The sequence below is a fragment of the Triturus cristatus genome, chromosome 12 (genome assembly GCF_964204655.1).
Source record: "Triturus cristatus chromosome 12, aTriCri1.1, whole genome shotgun sequence".
Classification (NCBI taxonomy): domain Eukaryota; kingdom Metazoa; phylum Chordata; class Amphibia; order Caudata; family Salamandridae; genus Triturus; species Triturus cristatus.
Genome location: NC_140595.1, coordinates 422626645 through 422645368, shown reverse-complemented (window position 1 = coordinate 422645368; position 18724 = coordinate 422626645). Strand labels below are relative to the sequence as shown.

The 18724-nt window shown below is 42.6% G+C and overlaps 1 protein-coding gene across 1 annotated transcript in view; it reads right to left on the bottom strand.

The window, feature by feature from the left end:
• LOC146776049 (liver carboxylesterase-like) overlaps window positions 1–18724 on the bottom strand; it is a 306711-nt gene that overhangs the window by 234784 nt on the left and 53203 nt on the right. Inside the window, exon 2 of the mRNA XM_085637099.1 lies at window positions 77–281. Within this exon, the coding sequence (XP_085493225.1) occupies window positions 77–281 (205 nt within the window). The remainder of the gene's footprint in view (window positions 1–76; window positions 282–18724) is intronic.

Below are 18724 nucleotides of genomic sequence, written 5' to 3'. Positions count from 1 at the left end.
GTGTCAAATGCATGTTCATTACTCATGATAACACACTTTCTAATATGGTAACAAAAAGCAAAAGTGATTTTCTAACAGTGGCGGGTAAGAAGATGAATCTCTGAGATTGTTCCAGGGTTCTGGAGACTGTGGTGGAGAAAAACTTAGCTGCCCAATAGGGGGCTTTGCAAAAGGGATTCCAAAATAGGCCTCGATCTCTTGGGGCGTTCCTTTAACACTGAATAGTTTTCCCTGGAGTTGTCCATATTTGGTGGTAACCAGAGGCTTAATTGTTTCTTGTCCTGCAAACAATAAAAACAAAAAATGTTAAGGTAAGAAAAAAGTTCAAATGACTATTGCATTCACACAATCTTGTTATTCAAGTTGTTATATCCAGTCATGGTTTCTGTGTTATGTGAAAAGAATTTCCTGGAAGATTATGTGTTCATTCAAAATCTTGATGATGATATCTTGCTTCTAATGGTTGCATGAGTACCGGACAAGGAAGGTGATGGTGGAGACCTATCTGGAAAAACCTTCACTGCAAACGTGCGGCCATACATTGTCCAAATGAATGACAATCTCTGATTGCGAAATCCTACCTGGAGAATGCCTTTCATTTTAAAAAGTGCTAACTCTAGCTTTTATTATAGGACTTTTCCTCCTTTGTATGTGTGCTGTACAGTGAAGCTTGCATGCAAAGTCAGAAAAGAAAGAAGAAATAAAACCACTTCTCCTTTTAATGACGCCTTTCAAATGGCGTTAAGTTTTGGCGCAAAACCCTGTCTACTATGGTTAATAGATAGGGTATGGATCAAAAAGCGACGACTTTGTGGGACGCCCATGTACCACCCATGTAATGCCCCCTTTATGGTAAGTTTCGCAAAGCAAGTAGGCTACTTTCTTGCGCTGGAAGTACATTTAAAAAAAACACTTTGTGCTAGTTTGTGTCCCTTTTGTGACACTAACTCAGGGCAAAATATTTGTAAACCTACCCCTAGAATCCATTTTCCTGTGTCCAACCTGACACAATCTTTCCACAGGTAACCCAGACTGCACTGTAGTGTACACAAACGAGTGCCCAGCCCATATAAAGCCATAGCGATTGGGTCCTAAGTATATGTGTATGAGGTGAAAGACGTTCCTCCAGCACCTATTTTATTCACAAATGTATAGACTGATTCATCATTTATGTATCAATCATGTAGGGAGGCACGAATCAATACTGTGTACCTAAACCTCTTCCAATAGCTTGAAGAAGTTTAAACAAGATTACATAAGGCATTCATTCAATATTTGTCTTTCAAGATTCAAACATTAAAAGTAATTTATACAAAAGATAACACTATTGTGTGCAGTGCACATTGCGTGAATATGAGAAACATGATTTATAATTGAGTGCGCAAATATTAAAATTTAGCAAATATTAAATTGACTTGAAAAATATGCTTGCAACGAGCAATTTGTGTGATTTAAACTGGTCAGTCTAAATTTTGCAAGAAAAAAAGGGAAAAATTATGGTGTTATTCTTCACCCGATCTGTGATACACCAGAGTTGTGCTGTACATCCTTGGTGGGCAATTCAATGCTGTTTGCGCTTGGCCCATGGGTGAGTCTGTTCAATTAATAGCACCTATCTCTGATTTGGTGGTGTTGATGCGTTTACAATCCTGTAATTGCTTCTGAATGTTTCATCAGGACAAAGACTGATAAAATAAGCTCCATTGTTTGGTTCAAGGTTTATTTAACTACCTTCAAATATTGAAAGTGTACCTGAATCCAGAATGCCGGGTCACTGCTGCCAAACATGCTTTTCGGTGCAAAAAAGTTCCCACCTGGGTGTGGTGATATAAACAGCCTTTTGGAGAGGTGATGGTCCCCTCCATTCTACAGTGTGGTCACAGTTGGCAGAAAGTGATGCCTTAAGTATTAAAGAGTGTAAACCATGTGCTGGCATCTGCGCATCGTCTGTGATTATATGGCCCTCTTCTTCTGCTCAGACATGGTTTCAGATGCTAGAGATGTAGTAGTAGTAGGATTCTAGAAGCTCCTCAAGGTCAATTGTCCATGATAGCACTGGAAAGTATGCGGCATTACATTCCCATCATGTCACTTATGCAGATGTTCTGTGATACAAGCAGAGCTACACTTATGGAACATCCCAAAAGACTGCTTCAGGTCATTTGTTGAGATCCTATTATCTATCATGCACTGTGTTAGAAATGGGGGTCTCTAGTTGGCAGAGGTAAGAGCCTTTGACCAAATAGTGACCCTTCTTCCTAGTCAGGATAAGGGAGTTACACTTGGTAGCTTGGCATGAGCAGTCAGGCTTATCTCAGAGGCAGTGTGTAAAGCAGTTGCACATAACCAACAGTAATACAGTGTAAGCACTACAAAAGGACACCACACCTGTTTCGAAAAATATCCTATATTTTTATATACTTATATACTTATGAAAAGACCAAAAACAATAAAAATCCACAATACAGTATTAAGAAATTTTCAGTTATCACAATAACCTTGAAAAGCAGTTCCTTAAAGTCGATAGCTCCCTCTGTGGCTATCAATGCGCCGTGAACAAACAAATCCAAACAGTTCTGGCTGATCGCAGCGTCGCGGGCCAGCTACGGTGTCGGGAAGACCCGCAAAGCAGTACCTTTAGAAATGTAGGGTGTCGGCAACCTCACATTGAGTTTCCGAAAGCACGGCGTCCACAGGCGTCAGTTCCGGAGGTCGGTGCAGGAGTTGTTGGGCCCCTGGAGTCACAAGGATAAACTCCTCGCGGTTGAAGTCAGGAGCGCTGGCGTCTGCAGGCGTTGCGTGCTGCGGTGCAAAGTGCAGCGGTGCAGCGTGTGGTGCCCTCAGGTCGCAGTGCGAGCAGCGGCTCAGTGGCGGCATCAGATGGTGTCGTCGGTGAGACCAGTCACGGTGCAAAGTGAATGCGGTGCCCGTCGTAGTGCTGGCAGGTCACGGTGCAAGCAGTGGCTTCATTGTTGCTGAAGCGCTGTCTTCGGCTGACAAACTGGAGTCGATGGTGCTGGCGTTGGTAGGCCAAGGCTGTAGTGCGGGATGAGGGTGGTGCATAGTGTAACCTTACGAACAGTGCCCTCGAACCACAGTGCAAGCAGCAGCGTCGATTTCGGCGTGGAGCGGCATTGTCGGGGATGCCAAGGCGGCGTCGTGAAGCGAGGCGATATGGAGTGCGGTGCCCACAGGTCACTGTGCGAGCAGCGTCTCATTGGCGGCATCAGCAGGCGGCATCGGTGAGACCAGGTTCACACTGCGGCCCTGCAGCTATGCCCTCTGCTGTGCCTTCAGGACACAGAGTCAGCAGCAGCGTCTTAGACGGCGTTGGATTTATTTTTGTTCTGATGCAGCACAAAACACACAGTTCCCAGTGCTGAGGGCAGAAGAGCTTGAAGTATTTGCTGTTCCTGAGACTTTTTGAACAGGGGGCAAGCTCTACCTCAAGCCCTTGAAGAAACTCACAAAAGTAGATTGCAGAACGTTAAGTCCAGTCCTTTCACTGCCCAGGACAGAAGCAGCCACTGCAGGCCAACAGAGCAAAGCACACAGCAAAGTGATAGTTCCTTCTTACAGCTTCTTCAGCTCTTCTTCTTGGCAGTCTTTTTGGTCCAAAAGAGTTCTAAAGTTCAGGGGGTTTGCGCCCCAATATTTATACCACAAAATCCTTTGTCCTCTCAGGCAGAGAGTGTCTGTGCCCAGCCAGAACCAGTTCTGCCCTCCCTGGTGTGGCTTCCTGGCAGGAGGTGGAGACAGCATTGTCAGAGGCAGTCCAGGCCCATTCAGGTGCAAGGAAATCTCCTCTCCCTACTCTAAATGCAGCCCAGGTCTATTCAGCCCTTTCCTGACCCACCCAGACTATCTGGAGCCTTTGCTGTTCCCAGCCCCTGTCATCTAAAACCCAAACAGTCAATACACAAACCCAGCAGAGGCCTGCTGGATGGCTGAGCAAGAAAATACTTACTTTCTAAAAGTGGAATTTTCAAACACAGAATGCAAAAATCACCTTCACTAAAAGATGCATCTTTAAATAGTTAAGGCATACTAAACTGTATTTTTCCACCTAGCTCCCAGGGCCAGTTATGTTTATAAGATGTTATAAACACACTCCCCATTCTGTCCTATGGGGAACAGAAAGCCTTGCAATAGTGAAAAAGGAATTTTGCAGTAATTCACTATTAGGACATGCCACACACACCAGGTCATGTCCTACCTTTCACATACACTGCACCCTGCCCACAGGGGTACCTTGGGCCTACCTTAGGGTTGACTGACATTTAAGACAAGGGAAGGTTAGGGCCTGGCAAGTGGGTACACTTGCCAAGTCGACATGGCAGTCCCAGACCGCTCACAGGCTCTACAATGGCAGGCCAGAGTTACATTTACAAGCTGTTTGTGTGGGTGGCACAACCTAGTACTGCAGCCCACTAACAACATTTGATTTACAGGTCCTGGCACACTCAGTGCACTTTACTAGTGACTGACACATACATAAAATAGGCCAATCATGGAAACACCAATCCATAACCCAATTTACCACAGGAGCACTTGCACATTACCACTGATCAGCAGTGAGAAAAGTGTGCAGAACCACTAAGCCAGCAAAAACAGAATCAAAACAGGGAGGTCAGAAAGCAAACACTCTGGGGAAACACGCCAAAATATGTCAAGTCTAACACACTGCAAAGGGGTATCTTCTTGTTGTAAATGTGTAAAAGTGAAACAAGCAGCTAAGGTTCCATGCTGGAACAATGCAGCTCTTTGGCACTCTGAGGTTCTGGGTTATAACATACTTAAATGTGAGGAAATTAATTGGGATAGAACAGTATGCGCACACTTATCCTGTGTGCCCATATCGGAGACACCAGTGACTTCACAGTGCAAACTTTATAGATCTTCATTGGGTTGGGATGTATTTGCAATGACAACGGTGCCAACGGAAAGATGGAAATTATACAAGAACATTTGCCAAATAAGTACAATAGCTGAGAAACTCAAGTTTTTAAAAGAGATACTACCAACCCTTCCTCATGCGCATCTGAGGTCCCGTTTTCCTGCCACAGCAAGATTTCTTATCTTTGATTTGTGTCTAGGATTTCAGTCAATGTACACAGATTGACTCGGTATGATAAATTGCAACACACACTATGCCAACAGATTATTACACACAGGAGCTGGAGTCTTAAGCAGCACCAGTGTGATCCATTCAATGGAGGCATGGCTTCAAGATTCTGAATTTACTCTTAATGATCCCATGCAAAAGGATGACTGCTGTCATACCTCTGTTGAGATTGTGTGGTGTGGAGTGACTAAATGGTGTCAGAAAATACTGGTAGAAAGGGCAAGCGTTCACATGTGTGGCAAGGACATATGTCGGTATTTGATCCAATCTTGTAACTGCCACAAGATGTACTTGATATTTTGGCACATATGCACATAATATTTGCCCTGTTATCACATGGATCACCGGTGACTTGTATGTGATAGACTGCAAGAGTTGTTGTTTGATGAGAAGATGTTCAATGGGGCTACAGCACAGTAAGTGTGGAGTCTATGGGCCCAAGGATACTTTATGGGTGAAACATACAGCAGCATATAACTACTGTGCGAAATGTTGCCTGTTCTGCACAGTCTGTGGTTTGATGATGTACTGTTGCATGTAGCTGTTGACATAAACAGAATATTTGTTGAGACACAGTATGATCACTAAAGCATCGCTATTCATTAATGATTGACAATACACGTTACTTGTTATAATCCAATCTGAGCACTAACCAATGTAATTCCATACTAAGGAGTGAATTGTAATGTTGCTCATTTATCCATATTCTACTCTTGGTAATTAGGAATTTTTACTCTTTTTCAGTTTATTACTTATCAAAAGTAGTACTTTCATGCAGTTTTTACATGACCATTTCTTCATTTTGAAAGGGTTTGTTAATCATTTACAGCTCGAAACAAATGAAGAAACTTTGTCCTGTGAACTTTGAATTTGGAAGAATGCATAAAACACTTTCATATAAAACTGAGCACTCCTCTTCTTGTTAGCAGCTGCAAACATTTTAGCAACATGTTCATTTGGGCTAGTGGTTGAGGTACATAAAGAAATGTATGGAAACTATGATCCTGCATACAATGGGCGCAGGGTCAGCAAGTGTGGGGTCGGAGTTAGAGAATATTTTGTTCGTTTGAGCTGCTTCTCTATTTTATTGGGCTTCCACCTACAGGTAACAGCATTTAAAATAAAATGCACAGAAATGCATTTATCTAGAAGGATGGGTTGGTTTGATAATGTGATCATTTCCGATGTCTATCGGTATAAATGGATGGTAGGGGTGTGGAATTTAATAAAATACCTACTTGCTCATGGGACAGTTTGAGTCAAAAATCAACTTTTGCAGTAAAAAAATCTCCACTTGTCCCTTTGGTGCCACATAGGGTGTGACAAATTACGGCAGTAATCTCATTATGTAAAAGATCTGATATTTGACTTTCTGATTATGCCAGGGATCATACTTTAGTAGGGTTTGAATTCTAGCAGTTTCCTTATTTTGCCAGCTTTACGCAGATCTATATACTGGGTCTAGAGGTAGTGTTAGGCAATAGTTTCAGGGTTGGAATGACCTTTTGAGTCTGTGAAAATCTCCTAAATTGCTTGCTTTAGGGGTTTTTGCCAAGTTTTCTCTAATCTTTCCCCATACTGAGAAAGGTTGTAAATTTACTCTTGACAATGGCAGAAGTAAAACTTCTTCCAGGGTTGGGAAAAAGTGGTTGCAGGAAAAATAAACGTGTAGACACTCAACAGATTTTCTCATGAGAAATTCTACACCTGCATATTTGCTCATGCTAAAACATAACTCACACATATTTTCTAGGAGTTCGATTTCCTGGCCTACTTTTGTAAGTTTTTGTAAATTCCTGACAGCCGTAAATCTGCACTAATGCAAGGACATATACCCCATGGTGCAATTTTGTGACTTTCTTTAAGAATTGAGCCGGCACCAATTAGGTTTGGAGTTAACCAAGACCTTTTGTTATTATAAAAATTCTATTTCTCTCTCTATCTATCCTTCCATAGACTGGCTTCCGCTTTCACAAGGAGCATATCGGCAAACCCAAAGTAGTTTTGTTCATTGCCAGGGATTACTGTAGCAATGTGTGCTTTTTGAGACCAAACAATATTATTTCTTTTTGCCAATGTTTGTTATAAAGGTGAGAACCTGGCAGCTACAACAAAGTTTTTAAAAAACATATCACAACAAGGCACTCATTGATAAAACCAAAAGGCTTACCAACAATGTCAGATTTATTGGGTTTACCAATGATTGTTTATTTTCATGCTTCCCATTATCTTGTTGAAACTAGTTGCACTGATTTTCCACTATGAATATTTTTGTGAAATACTAGCATGCATCAACACATTTTACTAAATGATGCTTCAAAGAATTATTACCTACTATTTCACACTAGTTTAGCATTTTTTGTGCACATATCATTTTGAAAGCAAAGGATCATCAATCTTAGTTTGAAGCTTCTGCAGATACTTGCATCTAATTAAAGATCATTCTGGGAGCATTGTATGTAGCCTCATATTGTTAAACTTTGCAAAAATAAGTATACATTTTTAAACTGGAAGCACTATAGTGCAGTCCGAGCTTACAACATTTCCTTGGAGCGCTCACCTAATAAGAAGGGCTTTGTATCAATGAACCATAAATACAAGTTCTAACATATTTAACATATGGACACAAATATGACCTTAACTGCAGAAAATACCCTTCCTTTTTTCATTGTATGGTCCTGTAAACTGGCAGCAGGACAAAATAAACATGAAAACGTGTTGTTCTTGACCTCACACAATATGTCCTGGAAGTCTGGGACGGTCACTGGTTTGAATCCTGGTTGGTGCACTGGTATTTATAGTGCTAAGAGGTCCAAGCTTGTGATAGAAAGCAACGTGGACGTATGTTGTTAGTTTAAAAAATGTATTGCACACAGTATAAGGTTGCACAGAAAACAATTAATTAAATATTTACAGTGCTCTCAAAAGTAATGTTTATAGTAGGACTCTTCCATGCCTAGTATAAATATTTTATTAGGTAACTATTGAAAGGACAAGTAGCCTTTAGATTTTCTGATTAATCAATTACACATATTTACATTTCTTTCAGGAAGCATGCACCATGGAGAGTAGGGTTGTTTCTTCTTCAACTGCCTCTGCCTTGTCTCACTTAGAAGAGGCTCTTCTTCTCCCCTTCTGGAACAGTTAGTTTTTAATAAAAAGTACGGGGACTGTTTTGATCAATTTAATAAAGCTTGGGAACATGTTCCCTCATTCCCCTTCCCACTTTCACTGGTTTGGACCGTAGCAGCTGGTGACTGTTGAAAAAGATGTAGCATACATTTGGGTTCTAGGGGGGTCTCCAGTAGGATCCTGATGCTGACCCGCCCTTCTCTGTTTTGTACGCAGCCACCACAATTAATAATACATTTTGAGGTAAATACAGTGGAAACAGGTTGAGAAGGGAGTTAGAAAAAATGCTAAATGTGGTCAGCTTCCCAGTATACAACAAGGCATGCCATAGCTAGGCAGAAGACGCCCATGATCAAGGAAGCAACAATAATTAGAATAAGGAATAATAGCACTTCTGCATTAAATATGTGCAACCCAGTCTTTCTTCTTATGTCCCTTATCAAAAAATGATTATAGCACTATTTCTTACAAGATGATGAGATGAAAGGGGCTAGGAGAAAACCTATACATCGTGTCTCAGGGGGCACGTGAAAAATGGGAGGAGCAGGAAGCCAGTCGACAGCAGTGGCAGACAAGCAAGTTGGGCTTCGGGATAGAGTAGTCGTAGGAACAAAATTAAACACAGTGAGACGAAATCTGCAGTGGCAGACAGGCAAGTCAGGCTTTAGGGCAGAGTTCTTCAAACTGGGGGGCGTGCCCCCATGGGGGGGCGCGACACCATCCTAGGGGGGGCGCGCACTCCACTCTAATTTACCTTTGTTCCCTGTCAGGTCTTCTTAGATAACTCCGGTATGGTTGGAGGGAGGAGGGAGGGGAAATTGGCAGGGCATGAAGTGCCCATGCTTTTATTATGTTCACCGTCCCAGGAGGGGGTTAATTCATTCAGCTTCAGCTGCAGTGAGGAGGCAGGAAGTCTCCTCTGCTAAAACCGAAGGTAAAGGAACAGACAGCCATCAATGTTATAGTAGAGGAGACTCCTAGACTCGCACTGCAGCTGAAATGCCTGTCTGTTCGTTTGCTTTCAGTTTAAGCAGTGGAGACATCCTGCCTCTCACTGCAGCTGAAGCATTTCAGCTCTATGAATTAACCCCCTCCTGGGAGGGTTAGCGCATCCCAGAAAGGAGACAAAGTTTCTTTTAAAACTACACAGGCAGGCGCACAAAATGCCAGCCAGCCATGTGTTCTTTTAAACAGACTGCAAATTGCTTGTCTATAAATAAAGAAGCATGTTCCCTTTTTTCAGCCATAGATTATTCAGGCAGCCCTAGAACACAAGTAAAAGTTATTTTTATCTATATTTGCTGTCAGAACAGCTTTGGGTGACTGCTTAATTTTGTACCACCTGGGACATCAAAATAATTAGCTGGCAACCCTAATCATAAGACTGGGAGTTTGTTGCACGATCACCACATTATTTATTTCCTCCACCCTGATCCCTGGTTACTGCCATATTAGCAATAGTTTAACACATTTGAAACCCTATGCTGCCGTCAATAACATTGAGTTACTTCAAGTGTCTGGGAATGCACCTTGCATTCAGACAACTCGCTTCTCATTATCGCCCTTCACTTTCACGCTCACCCTGCACTCACACTGATCCCCATGCACTCACACCATTTACCCACTTACCCTGCACTCACAGTGATCACTCTGCACTCACAATGCACTTGCACTGTTCACCCTATACCGCACCCTGCAGTCACAGGAGCACACTACTCAACCTGCGCTCAAGTGACACTTCACTCACCTGTCCCCCTCACTGCTCAATCTGCAATCTCACTCAAATAAGCCCACCACTAACCATACATTAATTTGTCCCACTCTGCACTTATACTGCAACCAAATTCATATGGTCACCTCGCTCACCCTGCAGTCACTCCTCTTACCCTACTTGCAAACTGTCGTATGGATCACCGTGCACTCACATGAGCACTCCTGCCACCCACACAGCACAGAGAGTTAATGTGCCTGCTCCATAGAATGTGTACCATGCAGATCACAGAACTGAGTGTGAGTAAACAATGAGTAGCGCTATAACAAAATAAAGAGAGATGAGGTGCATCGTTGGTGAGTGGTAGTGAGGGAATGCATGGAGAAGGAGGAAATGTGGGAGGGGGCACCAAAAAGACTGTTGCACTGTGTGCAACAAGTGCTTGGGCCAGCCCTGGCTGGGAGTGTTAGCCCCCACCCGAAGTTCGGGTCTAGTTGCGCCCCTGTACACGAGTATGGGCATGTCATACTAAATTACAAAATGACTCATTTACATGCACTGCAATCCAGCCTTCTAGGGGTCCCCTTGATACAGACAGCTCTGTTTTTGCCCTGATGGCCTGGAATAATTCCTAAACAGATTCTTGTAAATACCGTTTTGTTTCATTTCTTTTTAATATGATTGATGTAAGGAGTCTATTACTATGTGCAGAGAAATGTGTTTGTTTCAAGCAACAACCATAAAAAAGTTTATTTTAGATCCAAGAGGGGTCCTCACATATGAGAAATTGGAGGATATCACAGATATTTTCCGCTGTAAAATTAGTGGGCTGCTGCTTTGTTACAACAGTGAAAACACACATCACTATCTATGAATATTAGATGTAAACGCTTTTAGAATTTCAACCAAAGTGCCTGTGCACCGGTAGTAGCATGGCTAAAGAGGGTATGGCAGAGCTGAAAGTAAATCATTTAGACTCAAAGCTGTACTGAACAGGGGCCTCCAAAATAGTTTTGGCCCAGGGCACCCAAAGTCCTTAACATGTCCCTGCCACCACAAAGTCTGTCAGACAACATTGCTCTGAAGTAAAATAGACACCATCATTCATTTATTATTAGTTTTATTTTTTTTTAAACATAAGCCCGACGTGTTCTTAACCCCAACTGCTTCAGGCAAGCAACTTGTCGTACTACTAAGGAATTCTCAATTAGGTGTTCGTTCTATGCCTCTCTGTGGACTTTCAACTTTGCCTTCAGATCCATAACAGGTTGGTGGGCAATTATCCCATTATAATGCTGCCTAAAACGGTTGTTAATGATTTCTAGAGAAGATTTGTTTCTCGTGTACCAGCTCTGAGCGAGGAAGTGCTCAAAAAATCTGACAACACTGTCTCCCTTACAGTCCCTGTTTTGGCTGAAAATGTCTGCAGAATATTCAGCTTTGAGAGAAACTGCTATCAAAACTCTCTCGCCTTTCAGCTCGTCCTATTTATGTGAGATTGGGTTCTCAGCACTTGCTGTATTAAAGACTAGGGGGCAGATTTACAAGCGCCCTGCACCACCAGTACGTCACTTTTCGTGACGTACTGGTGGCGCGGGGGGCGCCTCCATATTTACCAGGACGGGAAAAGCCACCCTGCGTGACTTTTCCCGTCCTTGTAAATACGGCCCCTTCAAACGTAGCACTTTGTGTTGAAGAGTTGTTCCATGAGTATTGCTGTGGATGTTCCCACGCAACACCCATGGAACAAGACACATCTCCAGATTTATGAAGAATCGTAAATCTGGAAATGCGTCTGAATGCTACGCCACCCTAGAGGTGGCTTAGCGAGGTGCAGCGAGGAGAAATGTTTTCATTTCTCCTTGTTTTTCACTCTTTCAATGCGTGCTGCATTCTACAGCATGCATTAAAAGAGGGAAATGCCTGTTGTGATTGTTTATGTGCAGGAAGGTGCCCCTTCCTGCACAAAAACAATCTCCCCACGACACAGGCATCCTTGCACTATGGTGCAAGGATGCCTACGCCAGCGCATGGCAAAAGTTTGTGCGCCAGCGCAGGCGGAAGCACAGAGATGCGTCATATTCTTATAAATATGTGGCATCCCTATGCTTCGAAAGTGCCGCAGCGTGGCGCAGCCAAAGGGCTTGCGGTGCCACGCTGCGGCACTTCCTTGTAAATCTGCCCCTGGATATAGAGCACTACCTGGGGATGGCAGTAGCAAAAATCCATCCACAGGTTGACCGTCTGTGGCAAAAAACAGGCACACCCGTCACATTTATGTTGGTGGTGTTATCAATCAATGTCATGTGTAAAACAAAGCATCCTAGTAAAAACCATTTGCGCACATTTTATCTAGGAAAATGGTGGTTTGAGCTATGTAATAATCTGTCATTTCAGCACACCCACTCACAAACCTGCACTTTACTAAACACTCTTATTATGTTGAACATTATTTGCTGGATATGCGCACGGCGGTCAATTATGTAGTGTACCAGATTCCAGAAATTTCTGTCAGGTGTTGGGGGGCCCAACAGCTAACAAAATTGAGCGTGGGGGGCTCAACCTACAAAAGTTTGAAGGCCTCTGCTTTAGGGTGTAGGAACAGTAGGCATACAGGCCAAAAAAACAGATTCAGGCAGGAGACTAACAATTTGTTTAAGCCAAAAAGTGCTTTATTTTTCCTTTCTCCCTCCCAAAATTGCCCGTTTCAAATGAAGTCAATGGGAAAAATATATTCCTCCCATTTTATTTTCAAAATCTCCCACTTTACAAGTTTAAAATGTTGGTCTTTATACCAGTAGACCCAAAAGTAAACACGATAAGACGAAAAGTGCAGAAGCAGACGGTTCAGCCTTTAGGGCAGAGGACTAGCTGGCCCAAAAGTAAACGCAATGAGAAGACAATTGCTACAAAAAAACTTCCTAAGTTAATGAAGAAACTGGTGAGAAGAAAAACAAAAAACGTTAGAGATTCAAGACCAGGTAACCAGACACTGAAGTGGAAGTGGAAAGTCAAACACAACATGCTAAATTACAAGGCCTCATGTTGGTAGCATCTATGCCAACTGTAACCTGTAAATGCTTTCTCCACTGGACAGGACCCAGAAGTGACCTTGCAAAGCTCTGAGCATAGCAGTGCCCTAGATGCCATGTACCCAGATACCTATAATGTAATCTTCCCAGTGTGCATTACCTGAAATGTCCCAACTTTTCAGGCACAAACTACCCACAATTCTTGTCTTTTCTTGGATTATTGCCATGAATATGTGACAGTACTAGTGTTAAAATGGATACCGATGCGTTTATCAATAAAAATGAACTATCCTCTTTATTAATAAATCGCCAGCTCTGAATTACTCATCTACCTCGACACGCAAGTATGTAGTCAGGCAGTTCCTGCGACCTAGGCCCCGGATTACTGATTGATGGGTCACGGTGGGAGGGTGGATAGCTGACAGGCAAACACACCATCAGAAAACTCGTGATCAATCCCCAAAATACTCTCAGCGACATTACAATGGTCAAGGGAGATTGCGCCCCAATAAAGTACACATGGCCAGAGGGGGTACGAACACTGCTGAAAATACAATAAAGTCAGATGCAACATGAGTTAGGAACACATAGCCAATCAGGACCTAGCATGCATAGTGATCACTCTGTCTTCATGCCGGACATCTGGACAGGCTCACCACTGGCCACACTGTGTCCAAACAAGGTCGAGACCCACCTGTAGTAACCATTTGACTAATAATTTATGACTCAAAGGTAGCAACCAACATTTCTCATCATATATGGTATGCCGGAAGCTTTTATTGCTTGTTGTCATTTTGTACAAAAGATGAAAGTGAACCCAATGTAAATTGAGACAGTCCTCAGACCTCATGCATACAAACTGTTCTCCCAGCAGACTGTTTAATTAAACAAAGTCTTCCTGTTTTGCCAAATGCCTCTTGTCCTCTGTCTTTTTTTTTTTTCTTAAACTTCTTAGGCCCATAGGAATGAATGGGATGGCATTCCTTAATTGCGACTCGCAATTTCGGAGTCGAAATTAAGGAATGTGTAGGAATCGCTATTTTTATAGCGATTCCTACATGCATAGGCTTTTGCAATTCCTTAATTGCGATTCCTTAATAATCGCAATTAAGGAATCGCAAAAGCCTACCTTGATGCATGTGCCAGATAGAGCACACGTTTTGGATAAACTAAAAACTCACAGTGAAAGTGATGTCAGAAAGTAGCCACAGTGCAGTGTTGAAGCCAATTACTGTGGTCTTATAAGAGACTTTACCGTGTCCTCAACTCCCTGAATGCTGAGTTAGAGGGGTTGCTATTGTCAGATGCATAACTACAGCAATACAATTTATTCTGAGCTAGCCAGAGTATTAACAAAGATTGTTGAATTAGCTGGCTGAATAAATCAAGTTGATTAATTATCAGGAGTCAGTGCTTAAATTGTGCCTCTGGTTACATTTGCTGGGTACCACAACTCATGATCCATGGGATTATTCCATATCATTTACCATTCCAGAAACCCACATAGAGTTAATTTTTGTATTGTAGGAAAGTGGAATAATATGTGGTATGGCTGGATAACTTACCATGTAATATGATCACAATACCCCAAAGATGGTTCTTGAAATCACACTAATAAATCCTTAGCTCAGTTCTGGTAGAGTGACATAGAGTAGTTAGGTTTACTAGAGGAACGAGTTAGGCTTTTTCAGAGGATCAACATGGATGATAAGTAATCGATGCGACTCAAGAAAAATCTGACACTAATTAAAAAAATAGAGTGTATTTTTATCTTAATTTAGACATCAAAACAAACAGAATAGCATACATATAACTGGAGTTATAGATTTTTGAAGGACTATTAAATCAGTGCAAGATAATACATTGAAAATATACCATTCCACCAGCATGGACTTATTCAAGGAAGAGGCACGGTCAACCACATAGCCAGAGTAGTTGCCCTGTTGGACTCTGCTAATGTGCGAAAAGCGCCATGTGGAGTGGTTCTACTTGACGCAGAGAAAGCGTTTGACCATGTCTCCTGGGAATTCCTATGGGCAACAATGCGGTGGCAAGGCTTTTGACCTGGTTTCATCCAGGCAGTTAGAATTATGTATAGATCCCCAGTGGCGCGGGTTTGTGCATTGGGGCTTGAATCTAACCCTGTACCTATATGAAGGGGTACCCAACAGAGTTGTCCCTGCTCCCCTCTGCTATTTGCTCTTAATATTAATCAGTTCCTGAACCTGTTGGATTACAGTTTAAATATACAGCCGGTGAGGCTAGGGCAGGAATGGGTTAAAATATTAGCATAAGCAGATGATATAGCGATAGTCTCGCAGGATCCTGCCAGGACTTTGGCAGAGATTGAACAACTAGTAAATATATTTGGGAAAAGATCCGGCTACAAGTTAAACTTGGCCAAGACACAGGTTATATGCACAGACCAGGCATTATTTAATGATTCCAGAGTCACGAAGGAAACAACATACTTAGGGGTGCGCCTTAATGCATGTCTAGACACGATGGTATCGTGCAATTGGGATTCCATGTTGTGGAAGATCAAAAAGGAGTTAGAAAGAATGGAAGGCCTACACTTGTCAATGCTGGGAAGGTGTAACGTCCTAAAGATGAATATTTTACCAAGGGTCCTGTACTTCTTTAGGGCGACTCCACTAGAACTTACAGGAAAACAAATCCAGAAACTACAATCTATATGTCGTAGCTTTTTGTGGGCCCAGGGTAAACCCCATCGAGCTATGAATTATATGACCCTTCCACGATCTCGAGGGGGCTGGGCAGTCCCCAACTTCCGGTTTTATTATTGGGCATGTCTACTTCAACTAATGGGAATTTTACTAGTTGGGGAAGGTGAGGTTAAGGTAGACGAATTCCCGCATATTTTTCAAATATTATTGGGCCCCAAAGCAGCGGGGAGCTTTTTTCAGATTCTTTAGACCAGCTATTTTAAAAGAAACTCGCTTTAAGGTGGTTCAAGGTGCCCATAAGGCATGGCTTCAGATCTGGAGATACTTGCAGATTGGCAGGGTTAATTTTTATACCCCCACCTCTTCTTCAGCATTGCTTTCCTTTATATTCTCTGATGCTACTATGGACAGATAAAGACATAAGGGTATTCAGACTTTGGGAGACTTAGTGGATAGTAGCGGTGTCAGGGCATACTCCTCGTTGATGTCCGATTATGACTTTCCTAAAGCCAACCTTTTTAAATACCTGCACATCTGTGACTATCTGCTAAAAAGAGGGGATACTGTGCGCTTGGCTCAGAAAGTAATTTGTTAGAAGTAGTTAGGGGACGGGGAAAGATTGGTAATTTATATCAAACTCTTATCGCAATACAAAATGTTGATCTTGAGGCACAGAATACTAAATGGAACACCACATAGACTCATGTAGAATATTTCCTCCTTGGGACAATCGTATTAGCTGATAAACTTTTGTTATCCTCAAGCCTTAACACACAACAGTACAAAACTATGTTTAACTTATATTATACTCCTACAAAAATTGCACGATGGGGTGGTTTAAATGAGGATAAATGCACTTGTGTGGGATGGATCAGGCAGATAATGTTCATACGTTTTTCACATGTCCAGAGCTGAAACAAATGATAAATATGATGCAGGCCTTTTTGACAGAGGTTACAGGGGCACACATTGTGATAATACCTACAGTTATGCTCTTGGGAGTCTTGGAAGATGGTATGCTCGCACAGGAAATGTATTCATTTAGGTATCTGTTATATATGTCCGTGGCGGTGACTAGATTGTGCATGGCATCACTGTGGCGGCAGAAAGTACCCCCAACTTTCGAAATATGGAGAGGAAGACTATATGCTATATGTAAGCTGGAAACTAGTCTGTATGCCATTAAAGGGCTACAGAAACGGAGATTGGGTATCAAGATCTGGGGGGCCCTTGCTGAGCATTTAACACCAGCAACGGCTTATAGATGATCTCCGGGATGTTGGTGTTGTGGTACCATCTACATATTTACTCCCTATGTGAAGCAACGTGTATGTCTGTATGTTCAATATAGATAGGAGGAAGCATCCGAACTTTATGTTAATATAATATGATATTATATATGTATGGATTGCTCAATATGCTTTACGTCTTATTCTCTTGTATTTCTTCTTATGTATTTGTTTATTTATTGTTATTGGCTTAATAATTTTTTTTCTCAATATATACCATTCAAGTCAATGGCAAAAACCAGGTAACAACAGTCAGATCAATTTAACCAAGCCTGTGGAGTCGGGGGGAGAGTTGTCCCAGTTGTCCCAGATCTGAAGTTCTGGTGTAATGGGGGGGTCTCTTAAATCCTAGATTTAGAGAGCTAGTAGAAAACGGGCAGCAAGTCCCTGCAGCTAGTCCGCCCCTGAGGTCACCTTTTCTATCTAGAAAGCGCTATTCTGTCATTTCTAAAGTTAGCAGAAATCAAATTGTGGTGTAGAGACCAGGCTGTTCACCCTGGAGATGTGGCTAGCCTTCTGGGGGTGTAAATCTCCCTGCATAGCTAATTTCCTACTTCACCAGGTGCAAATTGGCCTGGGACAGAAGAAGGGCTATTTCCTGCACTGTGAGTCAGCCTTAATGCATATCAGAGGTGATGAAGCCTTTGAAGCTCATTGCCTTGATGTGCCAGTTCACTAAGCTGCTTGGGAGGAGGGAGTTGTGACCTCCTTCCTACCCAAGTCTTTCTTCCTGACACTTGGGAGTGATCAAACAGCCTTACAGGATGTAAGAATCATGTCTTGGCACCAGCAGGTGCGGAAAAGCGCGGGCAGGTCAGCCAGAGCTAAGAGAAGCTGGAGTAACCAGGTGGGCAACCTGTATTGTGCCACCTGGGTGCATGCCACGTCACCCAGGGCACAGGAATGTGTCAGGGGTGAAAAGGCATGTTGCTTGATAACAAGCATGACATATTTAGTGGTATAATAATGGAGCTGCCAATCTCGAGAGTGCCCAGTTGGCAGCCCATTTTATCCTATGGATCGCTGACACTATGATAGGCTTGCACTTAAAAATACTGCGGAGGCCTACCTTAAGGATATCTAAGGTGAGGACATATAACATATAGTAAAGGTAGTGCATTTGAATGCGCCACACAAAGTGAGGTCACAGTAGAGTTCAAGCAGCTAACACTTGTTCTTGTTCCAGGGAGGACCTGGCTTGGCAGTTCGGGCTGGACTGTTTCCATGAGGCACAGGGTCAAGACTGATTTGCATATGGCCAGGTCTAAACTGGGGTGGCAGAGTGAGCAAAAGAATGATGGATTTCCCCCAGATCTGTTGACTGGGGGTGAATGTTTTGATTTGTTCTGCATTCCATCCATCAATTGTGTGTCTTTTGCTTGCAGTCTACAATGGCAAGCCTACTGCCAGTAGTTTGCTTAGGTCACCCAGGGTGGCACAAAATTGTACTGTAGCTTTGGGGCCAATTTACCATCTATTCCTGGGTAACCCCGGTGCCAAATACTATGGACTTATTCATGGGTTAAGTCCTTGTCAACTGGGATTGCCAATTCACATGTAAGTTTTAGGGAGAGAGCACGGGCGCCTGGTTAGCAGGTTTCACTGCACTGTCAGATTCGAAAACCAGCATCTAGTAGTTCAAATGGGAACAAAATGTGGGGGGCATCTGCAAAGAGCTCTGTTTGCTTACATGTATTTTTCCAGGGAGAGAATGGACACAGAAAATGATTGTGACAATGCACGAAGTT